Raw genomic sequence first — 25,900 nt, 5'->3', positions numbered from 1 at the left:
CGTCCAGGAATTGGCGGATGCTTTATTCCAGGTCTGGGAGGAGATCCCTCAGGAGACCATCCACCACCTCATCAGGAGCATGCCCAGGCATTGCAGGGAGGTCATACAGGAACGTGGAGGCCATACACACTACTGAGCATCATTTCCTTGTCTTGAGGCATTTCCACTGAAATTGAGTAAGCCTGTAACTTAATTTTCCACTTTGATTATGAGCATCATTCCAACTCCAGACCTCCGTGGGATATTAGTTGTGATTTACATTGATAATTTTTAGGTTTTATTGTTCTCAACACATTTCACTATGTAATGACTAAAGATTTACAACTGGAATATTTCATTTGTGATATCTAGGATGTGGGCTTTTAGTGTTTCCTTTATTTTTTGAGCAGTACCGTATTTTTCGGACTACAAGACGCACTTTTCCCCCCCAAAAAAGGGGGGAAAATTGGGGGTGCGTCTAATAGTCGCAATGCAGGCTTACCATGGCGGCAGAGGTACGGGGATGAGGAGGTGCAGTAAGCAGGGTCCCTTTCTCCGGTGAGGTGATGCAGCAGCCCGGTAAGCAGCAGAGCCGGGTGAATCCTGTTGTTATCGGTGGGGGCGGCCATCTTCCTAAAGCCGCGCGTGCGCAGATGAAGCGCTCTGCTTCCCAGGGCTTCAAGAAAATGGCCGCCGCGATCTCCATCTGCGCACGCGTGGCCTCCCGTGGCCATTTTCCTTAAGCCCGGGGAAGCAGAGCGCTTCATCTGCGCACGCGCAGCTTCAGGAAGATGGCCACCCCCACCGATAACAACAAGATTCACCCGGCTCTGCTGCTTACCAGGCTGCTGCATCACCTCATCGGGGAAAGGGACCCCTCTCATGCCATACCTCTCACTGCTCCTCCTCATCCCAGCACCTCCTCATCCCAGCACCTCCTCATCCCAGCACCTCCTCATCCAGCACCTCCTCATCCCAGCACCTCCTCATCCCAGCACCTCTGCCGGTAATCACTGCTGCAACCCTCCCATGGACACCAGGCTGTGGCATCGCCCACCTTAGCAGGAAGGGACCCTGCTCAGGTGCATGCCACACTGCATCACCCCGCCTCTGCCGACACCATGCCTCCTGTGACCCTGCCCTGCCACCGCCAGCCCTCAGGTAAGATACTGTACATTCGGACAATAAGACGGACCCCCATCTTATAAAAAATCTTTTTTTCTGCAATTTTCACCTCAAATTTGGGGTGTGTCTTATGGTCCGGTACGTCTTATAGTCCGAAATATACAGTATATATCAGGTTTGTGATAATCTGGCAATCTAAAAAAGCTGCCAATCACATGATGATTGTGAAAAGGTTCATCATTGTTCTGGGCAGCAGTTAGTCTTGTGTAAATAGGACGCACGCTGCTGAAAGCAATGGCAGACTATGGGCGCTGAACAATGTATTAAGAACTATCTGCCTGAGTAAACAGATTATTAAAGTGTAAATGATCCTTAAGAAAGTTTGCTTTATTTTCTAATGTTATATTTTACTCTTTCTTATCATAGAGCTATAAAGGGACATGGCTGCAGGGTTTTTTTGTCATAGGATAGAGGAACACTCAAGGCACAGCAGTAAATTATTTTTAATATATTGTGGTCCACACTGGAATATTCTAAACTCAGCAGTCCAAATGGATCAACAAGGTAACAGGATCTCCAAAAAAAATGTATTTACTGTTATATACTATTATAAAGTATCTAACATTTATAATATAAATATATATCTTGGTTTCAGGACCGTGACAGACACAATACATGTATGGAGAGCCTTTGTGTTGTGACTGTCACACAGCTGTGACACATGCAGCTGTGGCACCCAACAATGAATTATCGGGAGCGTTACAGGGATCGAGCTATTCGGTAAACGCTATAGCTATTCGGATAAGGACTTATCAGAAGCTTTTCGCCTATCCCTACTGGGTTGCTCTCTCAAAATGTTCTGTTTCGTTATATTTAAATACATATATATTTAAATACATATCTGGATAAGTTGGAAACTTGGGCTGAAAGGTGGCAGATGAGGTTTAACAATGATAAATGTAAGGTTATACACATGGGAAGAAGGAATCAGTATCACCATTACACACTGAATGGGAAACCACTGGGTAAATCTGACAGGGAGAAGGACTTGGGGATCCTAGTTAATGATAAACTTACCTGGAGCAGCCAGTGCCAGGCAGCAGCTGCCAAGGCAAACAGGATCATGGGGTGCATTAAAAGAGGTCTGGATACACATGATGAGAGCATTATACTGCCTCTGTACAAATCCCTAGTTAGACCGCACATGGAGTACTGTGTCCAGTTTTGGGCACCGGTGCTCAGGAAGGATATAATGGAACTAGAGAGAGTACAAAGGAGGGCAACAAAATTAATAAAGGGGATGGGAGAACTACAATACCCAGATAGATTAGCGAAATTAGGATTATTTAGTCTAGAAAAAAGACGACTGAGGGGCGATCTAATAACCATGTATAAGTATATAAGGGGACAATACAAATATCTCGCTGAGGATCTGTTTATACCAAGGAAGGTGACGGGCACAAGGGGGCATTCTTTGCGTCTGGAGGAGAGAAGATTTTTCCACCAACATAGAAGAGGATTCTTTACTGTTAGGGCAGTGAGAATCTGGAATTGCTTGCCTGAAGAGGTGGTGATGGCGAACTCAGTCAAGGGGTTCAAGAGAGGCCTGGATGTCTTCCTGGAGCAGAACAATATTGTATCATACAATTAGGTTCTGTAGAAGGACGTAGATCTGGGGATTTATTATGATGGAATATAGGCTGAACTGGATGGACAAATGTCTTTTTTCGGCCTTACTAACTATGTTACTATGTTACTATGTATATTTTTAGCAAGAAAAATATTTAGAATTGAGAGTCCTCAGTGGTTGATACTAGGGTTGAGCGACCTTTGCTTTTATAGGATCGGGTCGGGTTTCATGAAACCTGACTTTTTCAAAAGTCGGGTCGAGTGAAATCAGCCGATCCTATAAAAAAGTCGGGGTTGGGGGTCGGCCGAAACTCGAAACCCAATGCACTGCATTAGGTTTCCAATGGTTCCCAGGGTCTGAAGGAGCGGAAACTCTCCTTCAGGCCCTGCGATCCATATTTAAGTGTAAAATAAAGAATTAAAATAAAAAATATCGCTATACTTACCCTCTGACGCGCCCTGGTACTAACCGGGAACCTTCCTTCCTTCGAATCAGCGCTTCCAGGACCTTGCGGTGACGTCGCGGTAACGTCGCGGCTTGTGATTGGTCGCGCGGCCGCCCATGTGACCGCTCGCGCGACCAATCACAAGCCGCGACGTCACCGCGACGTCACGCAAGGTCCTGCAAGCGCTGATTCTTAGGAAGGAAGGCTGCCGGAAAGAAGCAGAGCGCGTCCGAGGGTGAGTATATTCATGTATTCTACCTGTGGCAATACATTTTTGTCTCCCAAATCATAACATTAAGGACATGAAATTACTTGTGTTAAAAGGTAGCTTCAAATCTCAAAGAGACAGAAGAGTCTGGGAATTTAAACTGATGACGACCTTTGACAGTCTTAATGCAGGAATGAATGTGTCGCACGGATTTATGTCTTTTAACATCAACTAAGGAACTTGCCCCTCAGACTATGAGGTGTCATCACAACAGAGACCCTAATCAGAGGACAATAAAACGTTCCTTATCTAAGAGCTGGCCCAATATTTATGGACATAACTGTCTATCACTCATGGTAATTCTGCTTCATGTCACCTGTCTTATCCATGGTTTTTTTTGTCTCTGTGCTATGTTGTGCATAAATATGTGATTCTTCAGAATTTGTTTTAGTCTTTGCCTGATGAAGAGACCTGTGTAGTCTTGAAAGCTTGCAATTTGTTACTATCTTTTCATTTAGCCATTAAAAGGTATCTACCAATGAGGACTCTCAATTCTAAATATTTTTCTATCTACTGGCTAACACGGTACCAAGATATATATATATATCTTTCCTGTATTTTTAGCAAAAAATGTATAATCCACCATTTTTATATTGTCCTGAAAAAAAATAATAAAAAAAAAATATATATATAGTCACATTGTGGACTCCAGTGGGAAATATCAGGTTACTTATGCATCTAGTCAATTACTGCAATGGTGATCAACACATCATCCCTACAAGCTACTGACTACTTGCATCATCCAAGCCTGGCAGCGACAGCAAAAAGACTGTTTGAGGTCCAGTAATTGAGTATAGATTTACATAGTATATGGGCACATTTTATAAATAAAACATTTTGTAAGAAAGCCCTTACTGAGAGCTGGAAGAGCTGGGAAAAAAGTGTAGACAATTCTCCTTCAAGCCAAGGTTGAAATTTTTTCCGAGATACATAGCAGAACAGTTCATAAACGTCAGTGAGACAAAGCATACAGACACGCACAGGTGGCCAAATAAGCAAAGTAACTCTGGGAAATCTGACGATGGTCTGGCCATGGTCCCATGGTTTGGTCTGGTGGTAGACTGGCAATGGTGTGGCCAGGCAGTAGACTAGCAATGGTTTGGCCTGGCGGTAGACTGTCAATGGTGTGGCCTGGTGGTAGATTGGCAATGGTTTGGCCTGGTGGTAGACTGGCAATGGTGTGGCCTGGCGGTAGACTGACAATGGAGTGGCCTGGTGGTAGGCTGTCAATGATGTGGCCTGGTGGTAGACTGACAATGGTGTGGCCTGGTGGTAGGCTGGCAATTGTGTAGCCTGGCAGTAGACTGTCAATGGTTTGGCCTGGCGGTAGACTGGCAATGATGTAGCCCTGAACAACAGAAGGAGAGGTTTTTTATACATGGATTAGACAAAGGACGCTGCACCTTGCAGCAAAAGGCGTATACATGATAACCTCATACTGCAGAGGAAAACGTGTTTTAGAACAAAGAATACAATGACACAATATGACAACATTAATAAACATTTCCCCTAACTACATTAAAAACCATGAATCTCCATGTTCCTCTTAGCATCATTATTCACATCACTCTTTTAGCATGCTGTTATAACTCTACATACACTGACAGTTCTTGATTCTGGCTTCTATCTTAACTCAATATATATACTGTTCACTACCATATAACACCACTCATGGTCTTCTGCGGCTGTTCCAAATAGTTTTCCTGGACTCCATCCATACTTACTAATGGCACTGAGGTCTTTTATACCTCCAGTCAGGGGAGAGGATCTGTTCTTTAGCAAAGTTAGTTGACTAGAGAGTGTCCAAGATGGCTACTATCCACAACATGGCTGTTCAGCATAATATGGCCTACCATTCTCTTAAACATTTATACTCATATCTACACATGTACTTGGCCAGTCATTCTAGCTATGATGATCTGCAGTATTTTAAGTATCAATAACAAGGTGGGTTGGTGTGCAACATAATGAATAAAATAGGCCCTCCAAAGCTCTCATTCGATATCGAAAAAGAATACAAGAATTACATTTTTTACTATTCATACCATTGTTTATTTAAGTCAAATAATCACTTTATTAAAAGGGTAAAACATTTTCATGGTATTAAACTTGTAAATATTGTAAAGTGTCTTGACTAGAGATATGTCAGTTTCAAATGATAGAGTTCACTTGGATTCACTTATTTTCTGCTGGATAATGATATTTCTACTTTTGTATAACACTGGCTAAACTCAAATCAGTCTTGGCTGTCCAAGACTATAATGGTGCTGGCATAGCGAATGTGAGCTCTGCCGTGCATAATTTTTGAGCATATATGACTACTGGGGACCTAAATTCAGATGTAGTACACTGCATCCAAGTGTCTACCTCCAGTAGGCAAAGATGATGCACATGTTTGCTAGGCCGGCACCATTATAGTCTGTGGTCCTATCTGAGCATATGTCCGAATCCTGTTTTGCGGGGGGTTCGGACATATGCTCCGAAAGGGCCATTGAGCCTGTAACAAGCACAATGTGAACGCACCTTTAGTTTTTTTCTCAAAAACAGATCCACTCTTGATAATAGGCTCTGTTGACATTGCAGCTTAAGTGGAAATAGCTGAGCTAAAATAAATAAATCTCATAATGGACAAGTGCAGCTTTGTTTTTGGGAGAAAAAAAACAGATCCATTTTTTAGTATTCTAAATAATGCATTTAAACCTCTTTGTTCAGGACATGCACAATTTAAAGAATATGAATGATGATCAGCTTTTGCTACAAAATTCCAAGTACATTTTAGTCTACTCAGTGATCACTGACATCAGACATTTTCGAAGAGTTTGTCAGACATTTCAATTTTCTAAAATGTGGTATTTTTATCAGGTTTTTCCATCCACTGACAGCTTTAAATTTAATGTAAATACGATGTGTTCCTAAAAACACATACGGTATCTATTTTTTTACATTTTTTTGCATTACATTTTTGTATATTGAACTTTTTATATTTTCAGGCCACCAGGGATGAAGAACACGAAACACACAGGTAGGATAAAAAAAGGGAATGGCTGATACTGTACAAAAAGAAGTCTTTATCTATCTACAGTCTGCAGAAGCATCAATAGTATCTGCCTGTGGAAAATGTAGAAAGTATACTGAGTAAATATTATAGACACTTGCGCAAATGGGAATATGCTGAATAACTAAATCCTTGCCACATGTTACTGTGTATTACTGCATTTGCTGGAACCCATGGACACCAATCAGATAATACTGAAGTTAAATTTAGCACAAGTCCGTTTAATCAATATACCTAATCTGGACGTGTCCGTGTGTCTGTGCACAATGAGTCATCCACAGTTGGGTGTAACCATGGATACCTAAGGAGAGGAGCTCCCCCTGGTGGCGAGTTAAGGCATAAGCCTTTTTTGAATGTTAGCCTGTGAGGCAACAATGTGAGGCAAGATTGCAAAGATGGATCAAATTGAGCGCGCTGCTGCATGTAGAGAAGCAAATCGCATATGGATGCGTAACCTACGTCTTAATGAAACAAAATTGTCAAAGAACTGCTGATGCAGCCCGACAGAGGGCGGCCAGAGAAAGAGAAACGAATGAAGTAACTGAATCACGTAGAGCATCTAATGCTGCATGACAATGAGCAACACGCAATGCATAAAGTGATACACATATTTAATAAAAAAGAGAACAAGATAAAATACGTGTCCAAAATGCAAGAGCCACTCGACGATGGCAAGTTACATTTGCTGCTAGGGGATTTCTCAATCAAATTGATGAGACACGTATTGAAGAGCACTATGCTGGCGAACTGACATTTCGGTGTCAGTTCCTCCAATCTAAAAATTTCAAAGACGTAATGGCACAGGACAAAACATTCCCTTCCTGCTGCAAGAGAGGGTGCATCCAATTATGTCCCATTCGTATGGATGATCAATTAGTCAAGTTGATGAAAGGAGAGCATCAGCACTCCAATAACTTTATGGCTAATATAAAGCAATACAATAGCTTGCTTGCTTTGGCATCAATAGGAGCACAAGTAGCCCCACCTCCTGGGTATGGTCCATACTGTTTTCGAATTCATGGACAATTTTACCACAGAACTGCCCCATTACATCCCTCTGTGAGTAGTAGCAATTGCCAATAATAAAGCAAATCTTACGCCATTGAATGATGACGTTCAAGCCTTGAATGACAAAATTCTTAGTCAAGTTCAAGGTGAACACTCAACATATCGCTCCATCGACATAATTGCGGAAGAGGAGGGTGTGATTCTCACAGATTACCCAGTAGAGTTTCTTAACTCTTTGAATCCCACTGGGATGCCTCCTCATGAACTAAAGCTGAAACCAGGAGCTGTAATTATGCTCCTGCGTAATCTTAACAGAAAGTGTGACCTTTGTAATGGCACAAGGCTTTATGTGAAAAGCTTAAAAGCAAACGTTATTCATGTCGTTGCTTTAAATGGAAAAGCACAGGGTCAGACAGTTCTTATTCCAAGAATTGACCTGATTTCCAAAGATAAAAATTTGCCAGTCCAGATGCTACGGCATCAGTTTCTTGTCATGTTGGCTTTTGCAATGACCATCAATAAATCTCAGGGACAGCCCTTGGATATTGTAGGAATTTATTTGCCTCTCCCAGTGTTTTCACACGGGCAGTTATATGTGGCTTTCTCCAGGGGAAGGAAAAGCCAACAAATAAGGGTCAAAATATCTGAGACACGGAAGCAAGGTAAACTTATTCCTAACATTGACAAATGGTTTATTTTCGACTGTGTGTACAAAGAAGTATTTTCTTAAGCTTTTTAACAATTGTAAAAGCCAAAAATTGTTGTACACAAAAGCGGGACTAACTCTTAGCCGCGGTCTGTGGACCAAACATTGGGCATGGGCAGGGCCTTGGGGGCAGATCCCAAGTGCGCTCAACCATGTGAAATAGCTTATGCTCGGGAACATGGAGGAACAGCGCTATCGGATAGCTCTACCTGTTCATTTCCTTTAGGAATAGGGCTATGGGATAGCTCTACCTGTTCATTTTCTTCATGATTAGCGCTATCGGATAGCTCTACCCGAACAGTATTAACTACAGAGCTTTTTTATACACAAGGTAGGAGTGGTAGGAGAGGTACACCAGGTATTTATGTTTGCTATTAGTCTGCACATACGCCAGTCTGGTGCGTGGGTACACCCCATTGCATGGTTCGTAATCACCGCGCGTGCGCGAAGGGCGTGCAATCACTCATTTTTCCTAAGAAGAAACAGAAAGCAGAGACTGTCTACACTGCTGTGTCCATGATTGAGGCAATAAGGCCAGTGAGCAAAGTCTTTAACAGATGAATGGATCCATCTCTGAGAATTGACTTTGGGTCAAATTTTCTAAAATTTGTAGTTCCATGCCAATTTCAAAAATTTATAATTTGATTTAGGAGAATTAAAAAAAAATGTCCGTGGCCATTTCACACACTACTGAAGACTAAATTAGCAAGAAAGGCTCATGAAGCACTGATCAATCTACACATGCGCAGCCACTGCTAGCATTTTCCTGAAGACTTCCAAGAGCTCAATCTGCGCAAGTGCCGCCCGCTGCTATGGCAATGCCAACGCAACGTTTTTAATAAAGAGGAAAAATACAACAGGAGGAGCAGGGACAAAACTAAAGACCTTACCCACAGTCTCACCTCAGGCCAGTCCTGATGCATGAAGATATGAATACGAGGAAACTTCAAAAACAGATTAAAGAAAGTTTACAAAACAATTTTTTTTACCTGAGATCTCATTTTAATCAGGTTAACAGTTCCAATATGGCCCAGTTTGTACTTTACTTAGTAAAATGATGCTGACAGGTTCTCTCAATGTTACTGTTTTAGTGTTATCAATGACCCTTATTTGCTCTGCACAATAGCTGTAAATGAAATTTATGTGGAAATGTTAGAACCTTACAGGGAACCTGTCAGCTGACACATCCTGCCCAATCCGTGGGCAGCATGTGTCAGACACTGACACTGACTGCATGTATGTTTGGTTTTGAAATGCTGCTGTTCTTCAGAGAAAATCATACTTTAAAAATTGCCGGCTTCACCCCACCAGCTGCTTTGGAGTGACAGGTTCTGGGCTATACAACTTGTCAATCAAGGGCAGCGGGAGGGGAAAAGCCACTGGGATCCACCTGCCCGACTAGTCTACAGCATGGTCTCAGTTCTTGGCAGCACTTCAGAGTCAAACATACCTGGCTGAGATGATACAGATTGGGATTAGATACGGATTGGGCAGGAAGTATCAGCTGACAGGTTCCCTTTAAAGGGGTATTACCATCATCAAGATCCTATCCCAAGATGTAGTAGGTGTAATAACAATATTGGCAAATACCTTCAATTAGAAATGAATCTTCTGATTCAGTATGTCGCTAACCCCATGTGCAGGCATTGCAGGTCCTTAGGTATTCACGGTTATGACCACTCATATAGTGACAGTTAGTTAGTTGTTAGTGGTTGTAACCATGGATACCTAAGCTACACCTACTACAAATTGGGATAGAATCTAAGACAGTGTTCCCCAAGTTCGGTCCTCAAGAGCAACCAACGGGTCATGTTTTCAGGATTTCCTTAGTATTGCCCAGGTGAGAATTCCATCATCTAGACAGGTAACAATTCCATCACTTGAGCCATACTAAGGAAATCCTTAAAGCATGACCTGTTGGTGGCTTTTGAGGACTGGAATTGGGGAACACTGATCTAAGAGATGGGAATAACCCTTTAAGGAAAAAAAAAATCAAGGTTATAAAAAAAAAATCCATGTACCGGTAATTTGAAACTCAGACAAAATAGTGCATTTTATGACTCCAAATGTAATTTATTGATAGATGTACAGTACTGCATACACTGTTATCTCATCTTCTGTTACTTTAGTTGCAGGCATGTAGACAAGAGATCCTTTATGTACAATAGTGCAGTCATAGATGCAGGAAATGAAAGAAACTCAGTCATCATGATTAAAATTCAGAATAGCATAGCCATAACAATCCAAATTCACATAATAAAGTCTGGAAACACAAAATTTCCTGGCCTTAGTATTCTTATAATATGGTGTTGTTCTTCTTGTTATACTTTTTTTATTATCATTATTTTTCTTGCTATTTATATTATTAATTATAAAGATTTTTGGTATGCGCTGTAAATTAGCTTCTGTTCACACTCGTTTCGTGGCTTCTGTATATCACGGAGCTATCACAGCTATGCTGCATCTGTTTTCAATTCCTAGCAGATACTAATAAATTTGTTGTATATCGATTTTCTTTAGGTTTACAATGTTTTTCAAAGCAAAAGTAGGGCTGCAAAGTCAGGATTGTGCTATTTACGCCATAAAAAGTAATCTGTCACCAGGATTTTTGTCACCTAATCTGAGAATAACATATTACAGAAACGAAGACCCTGATTCCAACAATGTGTCAATTATTAGGCTACTTGCTGTAATTTTAATAAACTGATCTATTAATCAGGAAATTATCTCTAGATGACTAGTAAGCCTGCTTCTATGTCATCCTCCATATTCATAAGCTCTGTATAACCCTGCTCCAACCAGCTTTTTGCCTATGCCCAGTGTACATAGAAAATAGTCAGTTAGTAGTCTACATGGTGTTATATAGAGCTTAACATTTTTTTAAAAAACTGCTATTTCTGCAGTAGATTAAGCAGGATTTTATGAAAAAATACAACAATCAGCCCAGTAAGTGATAGATCTTTGGAAACAGGATCTTTGCCCATACATCATGCTGCTGATGGAGTAGCAAAAGCCTGGTGACAGATTCCCTTTAAATATACTTGAACGACACAAAAATGATCAAAACATAAAAAACACCCAGTCTTCTCAATCATTACTTCATATTTTTATATCCATTTCAGACCTTAGCATACCGAACAATGGAAATGATAAATCATCTGAACCTGTAGAAGGTATGGTGAAATAAATGACATATTGCTAATTGTAAACCTTACCGATTGTAAATCATCTTCCATCCCTTGGTTGAACTTAATGAACATGTCTTTTTTCAGCTGTACTATGTAACTATAAAACTGATGTACAATGTTGTACAGTACAGCCAACACTTTATTTATTTATTCTTTCCCTCAATTCCTTCATTAATCTTACAGGCATCAGACAGGACAAATTGGAACGCACCCCAGGGCCGTGGGGATACTCGGTACTGGGCCGGTGGTTCCCAAAGGGGTTGTGTTACGGCAGCAGCGACCCGGTCTGTGGCCCTGGGCGTCCAATATAAGAGTCAATGAAATGTGAATGAAAGTTTATAGGGAAAAGGGGAATTAAAGTTTATAAAAGTTATTGTTCTTGACGCCACTTGCGGTACTTGACAAATAGGAGATGTTAGCCGACACTGTTTAAAGGGACCCCTGGGGCTGATAGTAATGCAGCAGAGTTGGTACAGCTCTCCACAGGTGGAGCTTTAGTTCCAGTGCACTTAGGGTGTAAAAGATGGAGATGCTGATGATGGATGTAGTGCAGGGTGGATGGCGCAGTAAATAAGTGTGAGGACACAGCGGGGTGCAGTTTCCAATGCTTTACTCTGAGTTCTTAGCTGCCCCAGTCAGGGGGGTGTGTCCTCCGAGTCAGCTCTCAAGCAGTTTGGGTGCACTTTCCAAAACCCCCTTTCTATGTTCCTTTCCTGGCCGTCTCTCTGCACTGGCTTTGCCTCTCCTGCCCTGCACCTGTCACACAGTGTCCCAAGCCAGCAGCCACAGATCTTGATGGGCGGTGAGCTCTAAGTCCCCCTGTATCCTATATGGCTGCCTTTTCAACGAATATGTGCAGATGTGGCTGTGCTTCTTGCAAAGGCCACAACCTCCAGTTATCTAGCTGAGTCCTTAGTTTCTTCACTAGAATGGGGCCGGTCCCCTGACTGCAGCCTGGTCCCTCCACCTGATGATGGTCAACATGAATATGAGCCCTACGAGTAGACTTCTCACTACCCGTGCCTCTAGGACCCCTTCCTTCTCTTCTTTCTTTAGCTTCACCGTCCTTCAGTTCCCTGTTATGAACAGGTAATTCAGAACCACAATGGACCTTGAAGTTCAGAGCACACAAAGTGACCTGACAATTACCAAAAACATAGGACGAGCTCTGAGACGTGGGAACTCTGCTGACCGCAATCCCTAATCCTATCCAACCACACTAGAGGTAGCCGTGGAGCGCTCCTGACCAGTCCTATGCGCCTCGAGCACAGCCTGAGAAACTAGCTAGCCCTAAGAAAGAAAAATAAGCCTAGCTTGCCTCAGAGAAATACCCCAAAGGAAAAGGCAGCCCCCCACATATAATGACTGTGAGTTGAGATGAAAATACAAACGCAGAGATGAAATAGATTTAGCAAAGTGAGGCCCAACTTACTGAACAGACCGAAGATAGGAAAGATTGCTTTGCGGTCAACATAAAACCCTACAAACAACCACGCAGAGGGGGCAAAAAGACCCTCCGCACCGACTAACGGTACGGAGGTGCTCCCTCTGCGTCCCAGAGCTTCCAGCAAGCAAGAAAAACCAATATAGCAAGCTGGACAGAAAAAATGGCAAACAAAAATAACACAAGCAAAACTTAGCTTATGCAGGATAGACAGGCCACAGGAACGATCCAGGAGAAAGCAAGACCAATACTAGAACACTGACTGGAGGCCAGGATCAAAGCACTAGGTGGAGTTAAATAGAGCAGCACCTAACGACTTAACCTCATCACCTGAGGAAGGAAACTCAGAAGCCGCAGTACCACTCTCATCCTCCAAAGGAAGCTCATAGACAGAACCAGCCGAAGTACCACTCACGAGCACAGGAGGGAGCTTGGCCACAGAATTCACAACAGTACCCCCCCCTTGAGGAGGGGTCACCGAACCCTCACCAGAGCCCCCAGGCCGACCAGGATGAGCCACATGAAAGGCACGAACCAGATCGGCAGCATGGACATCAGAGGCAAAGACCCAGGAATTATCTTCCTGACCATAACCTTTCCACTTAACCAGATACTGGAGTTTCCGTCTCGAAACACGAGAATCCAAAATCTTCTCCACTATATATTCCAACTCCCCTTCAACCAAAACTGGAGCAGGAGGATCAATAGATGGAACCACAGGTGCCACGTATCTCCGCAACAATGACCTATGGAACACGTTATGGATGGAAAAAGAAGCTGGAAGAGTCAAACGAAAAGACACAGGATTAAGAACCTCAGAAATCCTATATGGACCAATGAAACGAGGCTTAAACTTAGGAGAGGAAACCTTCATAGGAATATAACGAGATGACAACCAAACCAAATCCCCAACACGAAGTCGGGGACCCACACAGCGCCTGTGGTTAGCGAAACGTTGAGCCTTCTCCTGGGACAAAGTCAAATTGTCCACTACATGAGTCCAAATCTGCTGCAACCTATTCACCACAGTATCCACACCAGGACAGTCCGAAGACTCAAACTGCCCTGAAGAGAAACGAGGGTGGAACCCAGAATTGCAGAAAAACGGCGAAACCAAAGTAGCCGAGCTGGCCCGATTATTAAGGGCGAACTCAGCCAAAGGCAAAAAGGACACCCAATCATCCTGATCAGCAGAAACAAAACATCTCAGATATGTTTCCAAGGTCTGATTGGTTCGTTCAGTCTGGCCATTTGTCTGAGGATGGAAAGCCGAGGAAAAAGACAAATCAATGCCCATCCTAGCACAAAAGGCTCGCCAAAACCTCGAAACAAACTGGGAACCTCTGTCAGAAACGATGTTCTCTGGAATGCCATGTAAACGAACCACATGCTGGAAAAACAATGGCACCAAATCAGAGGAGGAAGGCAATTTAGACAAGGGCACCAAATGGACCATCTTAGAGTAGCGATCACAAACCACCCAAATGACCGACATTCTTTGAGAGACGGGGAGATCCGAAATAAAATCCATAGAGATATGTGTCCAAGGCCTCTTCGGGATGGGCAAGGGCAAAAGCAACCCACTGGCACGAGAACAGCAGGGCTTAGCCCGAGCACAAATCCCACAGGACTGCACAAAAGAACGCACATCCCGCGACAGAGACGGCCACCAAAAGGATCTAGCCACCAAATCTCTGGTACCAAAGATTCCAGGATGACCAGCCAACACCGAACAATGAACCTCAGAGATAACTTTATTCGTCCACCTATCAGGGACAAACAGTTTCTCCGCTGGGCAACGGTCAGGTCTATTAGCCTGAAATTTTTGCAGCACCCGCCGCAAATCAGGGGAGATGGCAGACAAAATTACCCACTCTTTGAGAATACCCTCCGGCTCAGGCAAACCCGGAGAATCGGGCACAAAACTCCTAGACAGGGCATCCGCCTTCACATTTTTAGAGCCCAGAAGGTACGAAACCACAAAGTCAAAACGGGAGAAAAACAGCGACCAACGAGCCTGTCTAGGATTCAACCGTTTGGCAGACTCGAGATAAGTCAAGTTCTTGTGATCAGTCAAGACCACCACGCGATGCTTAGCTCCTTCAAGCCAATGACGCAACTCCTCGAATGCCCACTTCATGGCTAGCAAATCTCGATTGCCAACATCATAATTTCGCTCAGCAGGCGAAAATTTCCTGGAAAAGAAGGCGCATGGTTTCATCACCGAGCAATCAGAACTTCTCTGCGACAAAACAGCCCCTGCTCCAATTTCAGAAGCATCAACCTCGACCTGGAACGGAAGCGAAACATCTGGTTGGCACAACACAGGGGCAGAAGAAAAACGACGCTTCAACTCCTGAAAAGCTTCCACAGCAGCAGAAGACCAATTGACCACATCAGCACCCTTCTTGGTTAAATCAGTCAACGGTTTAGCAATACTAGAAAAATTATTGATGAAGCGACGATAAAAATTAGCAAAGCCCAGGAACTTCTGCAGACTCTTCAGAGATGTTGGCTGAGTCCAATCATAAATGGCCTGAACTTTAACAGGGTCCATCTCGATAGTAGAAGGAGAAAAAATGAACCCCAAAAATGAAACCTTCTGAACACCAAAGAGACACTTTGACCCCTTCACAAACAAAGAATTAGTACGCAGGACCTGGAACACCATTCTGACCTACTTCACATGAGACTCCCAATCATCCGAGAAGACCAAAATATCATCCAAGTATACAATCAGGAATTTATCCAGGTACTCTCGGAAGATGTCATGCATAAAGGACTGAAACACAGATGGAGCATTAGAAAGCCCGAATGGCATAACCAGGTACTCAAAATGGCCTTCGGGCGTATTAAATGCTGTTTTCCATTCATCGCCCCGTTTAATACGCACAAGATTATATGCACCACGAAGATCTATCTTGGTGAACCAACTAGCCCCCTTAATCCGAGCAAACAAATCAGACAGCAGCGGCAAGGGGTACTGAAATTTGACCGTAATTTTATTTAGAAGGCGGTAATCAATACAAGGTCTCAGCGAACCATCCTTCTTGGCCACAAAAAAGAACCCCGCTCCCAATGGCGACGATGACGGGCGAATATGACCCTTCTCCAAAGACTCCTTCATGTAACTCCGCATAGCGGCGTGCTCAGGTACAGATAAATTAAACAGTCGACCCTTAGGAAACTTACTACCAGGAATCAAATCGATAGCACAATCACAATCCCTATGCGGAGGTAGGGCATTGGACTTGGGCTCATCGAATACATCCCGGTAATCAGACAAGAACTCTGGGACCTCAGAAGGGGTGGATGATGAGATAGACAGAAATGGAACATCACCATGTACCCCCTGACAACCCCAGCTGGACACAGACATTGATTTCCAATCTAATACTGGGTTATGGACTTGTAGCCATGGCAACCCCAACACGACCACATCATGCAGATTATGCAATACCAGAAAGCGAATATCCTCCTGGTGCGCAGGAGCCATGCACATGGTCAGCTGGGTCCAATACTGAGGCTTATTCTTGGCCAAAGGCGTAGCATCAATTCCTCTCAATGGAATAAGACACTGCAAGGGCTCCAAGACAAACACACAGCGCCTAGCAAACTCCAAGTCCATCAAATTCAGGGCAGCGCCTGAATCCACAAATGCCATGACAGAATAGGAAGACAAAGAGCAGATCAAAGTAACGGACAAAAGAAATTTCGACTGTACCGTACCAATGGTGGCAGACCTAGCGAACCGCTTAGTGCGCTTAGGACAATCGGAGATAGCATGAGTGGAATCACCACAGTAGAAACACAGCCCATTCTGACGTCTGTGTTCTTGCCTTTCAGCTCTGGTCAAAGTCCTATCGCACTGCATAGGCTCAGGTTTATGCTCAGATAATACCGCCAAATGGTGCACAGATTTACGCTCACGCAAGCGTCGACCGATCTGAATGGCCAAAGACATAGACTCATTCAGACCAGCAGGCATAGGAAATCCCACCATGACATCCTTAAGGGCTTTCTGAAAATAGCTGCCAGCGCACATTCATTCCATTGAGTGAGCACGGACCACTTTCTAAACTTCTGACAATAAATCTCTATCTCATCCTGACCCTGACACAGAGCCAGCAAATTTTTCTCTGCCTGATCCACTGAATTAGGTTCATCGTACAGCAATCCGAGCGCCAGAAAAAACGCATCAATATTACATAATGCAGGATCTCCTGGCGCAAGGGAAAATGCCCAGTCTTGAGGGTCGCCACGTAATAAAGAAATAATGATCTTAACTTATTGAACTGGGTCACCAGAGGAGCGGGGTTTCAAAGCCAGAAATAGTTTACAATTATTTTTAAAATTCCAAAACTTAGCTCTATCTCCAGAAAATAACTCAGGAATAGGAATTTTAGGTTCTAACATAGGATTCTGAACCACTAAATCTTGAATATTCTGTACATTTATAGCGAGATTATCCATCAAAGAGAACAGACCCTGAATGTCCATGTCCACACCTGTGTTCTGAACCACCCTGATGTAAAGGGGAAAAGAAAGACAGAACACAGTGCAAAGAAAAAAAAATGGTCTCAGAACTTCTCTTTTCCCTCTATTAAGAAGCATTAGTACTTTGGGCCTCCAGTACTGTTATGAACAGGTAATTCAGAACCACAATGGACCTTGAAGTTCAGAGCACACAAAGTGACCTGACAATTACCAAAAACATAGGACGAGCTCTGAGACGTGGGAACTCTGCTGACCGCAATCCCTAATCCTATCCAACCACACTAGAGGTAGCCGTGGAGCGCTCCTGACCAGTCCTATGCGCCTCGAGCACAGCCTGAGAAACTAGCTAGCCCTAAGAAAGAAAATTAAGCCTAGCTTGCCTCAGAGAAATACCCCAAAGGAAAAGGCAGCCCCCCACATATAATGACTGTGAGTTGAGATGAAAATACAAACGCAGAGATGAAATAGATTTAGCAAAGTGAGGCCCAACTTACTGAACAGACCGAAGATAGGAAAGATTGCTTTGCGGTCAACACAAAACCCTACAAACAACCACGCAGAGGGGGCAAAAAGACCCTCCGCACCGACTAATGGTACGGAGGTGCTCCCTCTGCGTCCCAGAGCTTCCAGCAAGCAAGAAAAACCAATATAGCAAGCTGGACAGAAAAAATAGCAAACAAAAATAACACAAGCAAAACTTAGCTTATGCAAGATAGACAGGCCACAGGAACGATCCAGGAGAAAGCAAGACCAATACTAGAACATTGACTGGAGGCCAGGATCAAAGCACTAGGTGGAGTTAAATAGAGCAGCACCTAACGACTTAACCTCATCACCTGAGGAAGGAAATTCAGAAGCCGCAGTACCACTCTCATCCACCAAAGGAAGCTCATAGACAGAACCAGCCGAAGTACCACTTACGACCACAGGAGGGAGCTTGGCCACAGAATTCACAACAGTTCCCTCTCTCTTAGGGAACTCCTTTCTGTCTTGATCTTTCTGTTTCCTCTCACTCTGACATCTGCTCTCCTCTCTTTCCCCCTGCAGACTCCCTGACTCCACCCACACCCTCTACCTATATACTCCCTCCAGCCTGGGATGAGGCCATCCTCCCTAAGGGTATGCCCAGGTGCCCTGACTGAAGTGGCTAGTGCTGTATGCTGGTGTGGGGATCTGTGCAGCACACTCTCCTTACCTGAGAGCGGAATGTCATACCTCTGGCAGAGGTGCAGTATCTCTGTGGCAACTGGACCCTTAATGGCACCACAAAATGAGAGTGAAGAAGTATGCTAAAGCATATATTCCCTGTTGTATTAAAATACTTGCCAATTGACATCTTCCATGGTTTCCAGTGCCGATCCAATTCTCTTCTGGAGCACATGTAACCCAAAGGTCTCTTTTGCAACGTAAATCCTATGAAGCATAAGGTCACTTTTACAATGTAAGTCTTTGGAACCTTGTTCTGAAGCTCCATAGACTTACATTGTAAAAGCTACTTCCGGTTCACACATGGACCCCAGTGTGATCCAGTGACTTGGAATTCAAGTCACCTGAGTCAGGAGAGGAAGAGATAAGCTCTGGAAACTATGGTAAATGGAGATCGGTAAGTATTCTAACAGAAGTAACCTCATCACACACATAATTAAAAAGATTTAGGGAGTAAAATTACATCAGGAGTAATTATTCAATTATTGATGCCTTTTGGTCACAACGGTAGGAAAACTTGCTTTTCTTGTGTTTACTTATCACTAAGGCCAAATTCACTTGACCGCATGATGGATTCGCAATATCATGCCCGAAAAAATGTTAATGTGAACATGCTCACTCTGTTCTGTGTGCCTGACTCCAGTCTCCTTATGTCTGTCACTTAGTACAATTTAAGTCTTAACAGTCAAATCCATGGAATGGAGTCCAATGGCGATTGCCGCTTTTTTCACACAGAGACATTAGGCCCAACTCATCATACGTGGTTTTATTGAAGTCACTTTTCTTCTTTTGTTTTCTGATATTCATTGAATACCACAAGACAAATTATTCAAAATGGTGTACGTAGTACATACATTTTATGCAAAAAAAAAATGTTCTTTATTTTTATCTTTAAACTTTTTTTGCGAATTTTCAGAGCAAAAAGTTGCAGGTTCCACTGAAATGTTGTCAAGTTTGTGCAAAAATTTCAGGCACACATAAAACACTCTGAATTGGATTGCAGTACAATTATAACAAAAAATTGCGACTTTTTGGAAACGTTACAATTGATAGTTCAGCTAAAATATCTGGAAATCCCAAACCATGCCCACAGACTTTACTAAAGGAGCAAATTTAATATGGAATAATGGCACAAATGAAAAACAGACGAAAAATATCAAAAACTAAAAAAAAAAAGATGTAAATGCAATAATAATCAGGCCCATAATCTGTTTGGATAAACTTTCATGTGAATTGCGCCATTGACTAGTGTGGGTCTCTTGGTTGTCAGTGTGCAATCCATTGTGGGTTAGGACAGCACATAACAGATCACTTAAATAAGGCCTTAATCTACAAAGCACGAGGGCTGCATTATTTCATCATGGAACAGACACGTTACATCCTTTCACAGTAAAAATAAACATGTATAAAATATAGCACGAAATAACAGAAAAAAAGAGAGAGTTGGAAACAAAATCTCGGTGAATATGTGTAATTTATCTATCCCAATATTTTATGTGGTGCTATATAAATAAAATTATTATTATTATAATAACATTATTATTTTTGTGCACATTGATTAATATCTGTTTATTTTCTGGACATCATTACCCAGGTTCCATATGCAAAATGGAGATGATTAAGTTATCTGTGAAAGACTATATGAGGTAAGGTATATTAGAGCTTTTATATATATACAGTATGCATATAATTATAATATTTATGGAGCATGAACATTTTTCCTGCTTCTTTAGGCCTCATTCAGACATAATCTATGGAGCTGTTCATGTCCATGTGTTTTGTACACCCTGGCTCCAATTCATCAAGGTATATTTGCCAGAATTCTGGTGTAAAATACCTATAAGTGTTGTAATTTTTTGTGCAACACAAAGTTAAGCAAAAAACGTATGACTATTTGTTGCCAGTTTAGGTCAGCTCCGCCAAACTGGGTAGAGCTGGGATAGGACAGGGTATGGCAAAGTCTGCCCGATAAATTCATCAAAAGTTTTCATGTAATATGTCAGAAATATTACTCTCTGTGACTGGAGTAACATTTCTGGTGAGGCACACAGGGACAAGATGTACCTAATTCAGTGGTTTGCACCTCTTAATGAATTAGGCTCATCCTACTCATGCACATCAATCATTAAGGCTGGTGTATGAAATGCCGGTCTTAATGAATCGTTCCCCATGTCTGCAGAAAAATCAACGAAACGTGTCTGTTTTTGATTGGAGTCATGGAATAAAATTACCAATACAAGTATAAAGGTCTTTATAGGTCTGTGAAAAGCACACACAGCACTTGAATGGCATCGGTATGTAATTCATGTGCTGTCTTTGATAAATCAATAGAAAATTGTTAATTTTTTATATGTGAAAATCACTGATGGCAAAAACTGAAACACTGACCGTACACTCATAAAAATCTGATCAAAATTACTGATGTCCCTAAGACCAGTTTTTAGTACATGAAAAATCACAGTGGTCTGAGTGAGCCTTTAAAAGAGTAGTCCAAAACTAATACTGATTTTCTCCCTAATTGAGTATCTATATGTTGTAATAATCTAATAGTTTTGGGTAGTCTCAAACAGAACGTCATCAAAACAGAAATAGGCAAAAAATGAATACAGATTACAGAGGGAACTTTGAGAACTTTTTGGTTAAAACATGTTAGAAAAGATATTAGATTATTATTGCAATTAATGGATAGACATTTAGGATGAAAATCAACATTAGTTTCAAAACACCCTTTTAATTTTATTATATAGGACTATATACTATATCTAGCGCTTCAAGACATTTATTTGGACATTGGCAATTTTGACAATTTTTAGTATAAGATGTGCCAAATTTAATCTGAAAATATAACATTATCTTCTCTCTGTTGGTGGTAACCTGAGGTTTAGAGTTTGAACCACCTCTAGTTTTCTCTGGTTTTTGTTTCTCCTTCACTTCCACCTATTTCCAGCTCTCGTCCCATTATCATCTAGATAATTAGCCCTTATGAACACAGAGCTCTCTACTATTATCTTGATACTTTTTTTTTCATACTTGTCATTTTACGTGTTCCTTACTTCTTTTCTATCCCTCTATGTAGGCTAAGAAAATCTTCCAAAGGCTAGGGTCTCATGACCATTTTGTCCACAGGCAAGAAAATGTGACCGATTATTCTGATCAGAATTTGATCAGAGTAGCATCAGTTCTTCCGAGATGTGGAGGGGAAAAAAAAGGTCTCCAACTTCTTCATTCTGTCAGTCCTTGAAAATCAGACTGCACTCTGATGTTATTCAATTTCATGAACCAATAGTCTTGCATTGTGATTTTGATTTGACAGTCGGAACAAAATTAGACATGTCACCAAATTATTCCGCAGACCACTCAGTACGATGAAAAAAATTGGATTTGTATTCAGCCCCATGGATTATCATATCACTATTATCATAGTTATGAGTGCTATCTGTGAAAAGCAGGGATAACACTTGCCCAAGATAATCAGCCATGTTCAAAAGTCCAAGTGTAGACTTTTTCACAGTAGTCAATAGCATACAAACAGTCAAACATAAACGTGTTGGCAATGGTTCCAGAAAATAAAGTATTTCTCCTAGAAAATAATTGCAATTGCATATGTTTTGTCATGTACACATTTATTTCCTTTGTGTGTATTGGAAAAACACAAAAAATACAGAAAATTGGACATAATTTCACACAAAATCCCAAAATAGGCAGGACAAAATTGTTGGCACACGCAAGTTAATATTTGGTTGCACTCCCTTTGAAATATATTATATGAATCACTTCCTATAACCATCATTAAGCTTCTTACACCTTTCAACATAATTTTGGACAACTCTTCTTTTGCAAACTGCTCCAGGTCTCATTTAAGGGTGTTTTCTTCCATCAGTAATTTTAAGATCTTTTCATAGGTGTTCAATGGGATTTAGACACAGATTCATTGCTGGCCACTTCAGGACTCTCCAGCTCTGTTTCCATCCATTTCTTGGTGCTTCTTGAAGTATGTTTGGGGCCATGGTCCTGCTGGAAGACCCATGACCTAGAATGCAAACCCAGCTATCTAACAATCATGTTTCCATCCATTTCTGGGTGCTTCTTGAAGTATGTTTGAGGTCATTGTCCTGCTGGAAGACCCATGACCTAGGGTGCAAACCTAGCTTTCTAACAATGGCCACTACATTGCGACCTAAACTTCCTTGGTAATCTTTAGATTTCATGGTGCCTTGCATACAATCAAGGCAACCAGTGTTAGAGACAGCTAAACAACCCCAAACATCTTTGAACCTCCACCATATTTGACTGTAGGTACTGTGTTGTTTTCTTTGTAGGCCCCATTCCATTTTCGGCAAACAATAGAATTATTGGCTTTACCAAAAATCTTTTTCTGGTCTTATCTGTCCATGAGACACTTTCCCAGTAGGATTTTGGCTTAGTTTCGTATATATTTTGGCAAACTGCAATCTAGCTTTTTTATATCTTTGAGTCAGCTGTGGGGTTCTCCTGGGTGATCTGCCATGACGTTTCATTTCATTCAAATTTCGACGTATAGTTTGCACTGACACTGATGCACACTGAATTTCTTTGGAACTTGATTGGCACTGCTTATCCAACATCCAGACTATCCTGTGTTGCAACCTTTCATCAATTTTTCTCTGCTGTTCATGTCCAGGGAGATTAGCTACAGTGCCATGGGTTGTAAACTTCTTGATTATGTTGCACACCGTGGACAAAGGAACATCAACATCTCTGGAGATGGACTTGTAACTTTGAGACTGTTAATATTTTTCAACAATTTTGGTTGTCAAGTCCTCGGACAGTTCTCTTCTCTATCTGTTCTATATGCTTAGTGTGGCATATAGAGACACAATGCAAAGATTGAGTCTACTTATCCTCTTTCTATCTGGTTTCAGGTGTCATTTTTATATTGCCCGCACCTGTTACTAGTCACAGTTAAGTTCGAATGAGCATCACATGTTTAATAGAAAGATGTTTACCCACAATTTTGGAAAAGTGGGAACAATTTTGTCCAGCCCATATTTGTGGTTGTATGTGAAATGATGTCCAATTTTAATTCATTTACTCATAGAATGCACTTTAAAAATAATCATTGAAAATCAGTGTTTTATGCAAAGCTATTAAAAGTCATTCTGAAATATCGCCCACTAAAATGAATTCTATTTGTTATTACACTATCACAGCATTGCAAGGCCAAGCATTCAGTCATAATAGTTTACTCTGCTGTCCATAAAGACACAATATTCCCCTATTAGGATATTTTTCAGGAAGGATAGCTGTGGTAACTGACAGTCACAAGTCACATCTACGTAATGGCTTTATATTTACATTTTATACAGACTAGTAGGTCCAGGAGATTTTATTTTTCCAGTGTCTAATACTTCTTCGCATTTGTACAAAGTACAAACATTTATCACTTAATTATTTTCCTACCATTCCCTTAACTGATACATCATTGACATAAAAGAAGCCATAAAAAGTCTAAAGAATATTTCCTACTTACATGGTGAGACAATTCCAGAGCAGTATGCAAAGTATGCAAAATGTTGAACCAGAGCATATAAGGTGTTGGCTTTAATTATAGCATTTCTTCTGCGTTTCTATGCACCTGGACAAAATATTCTTGTTTTACATTTATACCCATGATATTAACCCATTACTTGCTAAATTAGCTATTTTCATTTTTTTTTAATGACAGATTTTTAATGATTTGGGTCCTAATGAATCAGAAACATAATTTGCTAATTTTTTTCAAGTACGGATTTTTCAGAAAAGGGCGTCCCAATTTTCAATTAAAAATAACAATGACATGATTTCCTATTTTGGAAACATTCATTTTACAAACACAACACAAAAAATAGGACCTAATTATAAAAATTATAAAATCTTAGTTGCTAGAAGCTAAAGATTAGGCGTCCCAAAAAAAGGACATTGGTAGATAATGGGTTAAATCTAATTTTGTGTGTGGATCTTCTCACCCTATAGTAACAGACACATATATAAAGTATATTCACTTTGTGCCAGCTGCCAGCGATTAATGAACATGAATTCTATGACTGCTATATATGTAGAAAATGTGAGGTACAAAGTTACCATTTTTAACCCCTATCTGACCTCGGACGGGATAGTACGTCCGAGGTCAGATCCCCTGCTTTGATGCAGGGCTCCGCGGTGAGCCCGCACCAAAGCCGGGACATGTCAGCTGTTTTGAACAGCTAACATGTGCCAGTAATAGGCGCGGGCAGAATCGCGATCTGCCCGCACCTATTAACTAGTTAAATGCCGCTGTCAAACGCAGACAGCGGCATTTAACTACGGCATCCGGCCGGAAATGACGTCATCGCCGACCCCCGTCACATGATCGGGGGTCGGCGATGCGTCTCCATTCTAACCATAGAGGTCCTTGAGACCTCTATGGTTACTGATCGCCGGTGGCTGTGAGCGCCACCCTGTGGTCGGCGCTCACAGCACACCTGATTTTCTGCTACATAGCAGCGATAAGCAGATTGCTGCTATGTAGCAGAAGCGATCGAGTTGTGCCTGCTTCTAGCCTCCCATGGAGGCTATTGAAGCATGGCAAAAGTGAAAAAAAAAAGTTGAAAAAAATGTTAAAAAAATAAAAAAAATATAAAAGTTTAAATCACCCCCCTTTCGCCCCAATCAAAATAAATCCATAAAAAAAATATCAAATCTACACATATTTGGTATCGCCACACTCAGAATCGCCCGATCTATCAATTTAAAAAAAGCATTAACCTGATCGCTAAACAGCGTAGCGGGAAAAAAATTCGAAATGCCAGAATTACGTTTTTTTGGTCGCCGCAACATTGCATTAAAATGCAATAACAGGCGATCAAAAGAACGTATCTGCACAGAAATGCTATCATTAAAAACGTCATCTCGGCACGCAAAACATAAGCCCTCAACCGACCCCAGATCACGAAAAATGAAGACGCTACGAGTATCAGAAAATGGCGCAATTTTTTATTTTTTTTATTTTTTTTTTAGCAAAGTTTGGATTTTTTTTTCACCACTTAGATAAAAAATAACCTAGTGATGTTAGGTATCTATGAACTCGTAATGACCTGGAGAATCATAATGGCAGGTCAGTTTTAGCATTTAGTGAACCTAGCAAAAAAGCCAAACAAAAAACAAGTGTGGGACTGCACTTTTTTTGCAATTTCACCGCACTTGGAATTTTTTTTCCGTTTTCTAGTACACGACATGCTAAAACCAATGATGCCGTTCAAAAGTACAACTCTTCCCACAAAAAATAAGCCCTCACATGGCCAAATTGACGGAAAGATAAAAAAGTTATGGCTCTGGGAAGGAGGGGTGCGAAA

The 25,900-nt window shown here is 41.6% G+C and overlaps 1 protein-coding gene across 5 annotated transcripts in view; it reads left to right on the top strand.

Moving 5' to 3' along the window:
* ITPRID1 (ITPR interacting domain containing 1) overlaps positions 1-25,900 on the top strand; it is a 360,448-nt gene that overhangs the window by 116,409 nt on the left and 218,139 nt on the right. For 2 of the 5 annotated variants that reach the window (XM_069730306.1, XM_069730307.1), the window contains exons 2-5: positions 1,531-1,668; positions 6,438-6,469; positions 11,339-11,389; positions 20,146-20,197. In XM_069730306.1, the coding sequence (XP_069586407.1) occupies positions 6,448-6,469; positions 11,339-11,389; positions 20,146-20,197 (125 nt within the window). In that variant the 5' untranslated portion in view covers positions 1,531-1,668; positions 6,438-6,447. Of the gene's footprint in view, positions 1-1,530; positions 1,669-1,759; positions 1,885-6,437; positions 6,470-11,338; positions 11,390-20,145; positions 20,198-25,900 lie in introns of all 5 variants that reach the window. The other 3 variants (XM_069730308.1, XM_069730304.1, XM_069730305.1) reach the window with 2 other exon arrangements.

This window comes from Ranitomeya imitator, chromosome 6 (genome assembly GCF_032444005.1).
Source record: "Ranitomeya imitator isolate aRanImi1 chromosome 6, aRanImi1.pri, whole genome shotgun sequence".
In the NCBI taxonomy this organism is placed as follows: Eukaryota; Metazoa; Chordata; class Amphibia; order Anura; family Dendrobatidae; genus Ranitomeya; species Ranitomeya imitator.
This window is presented reverse-complemented; position numbering and strand designations above follow the sequence as displayed.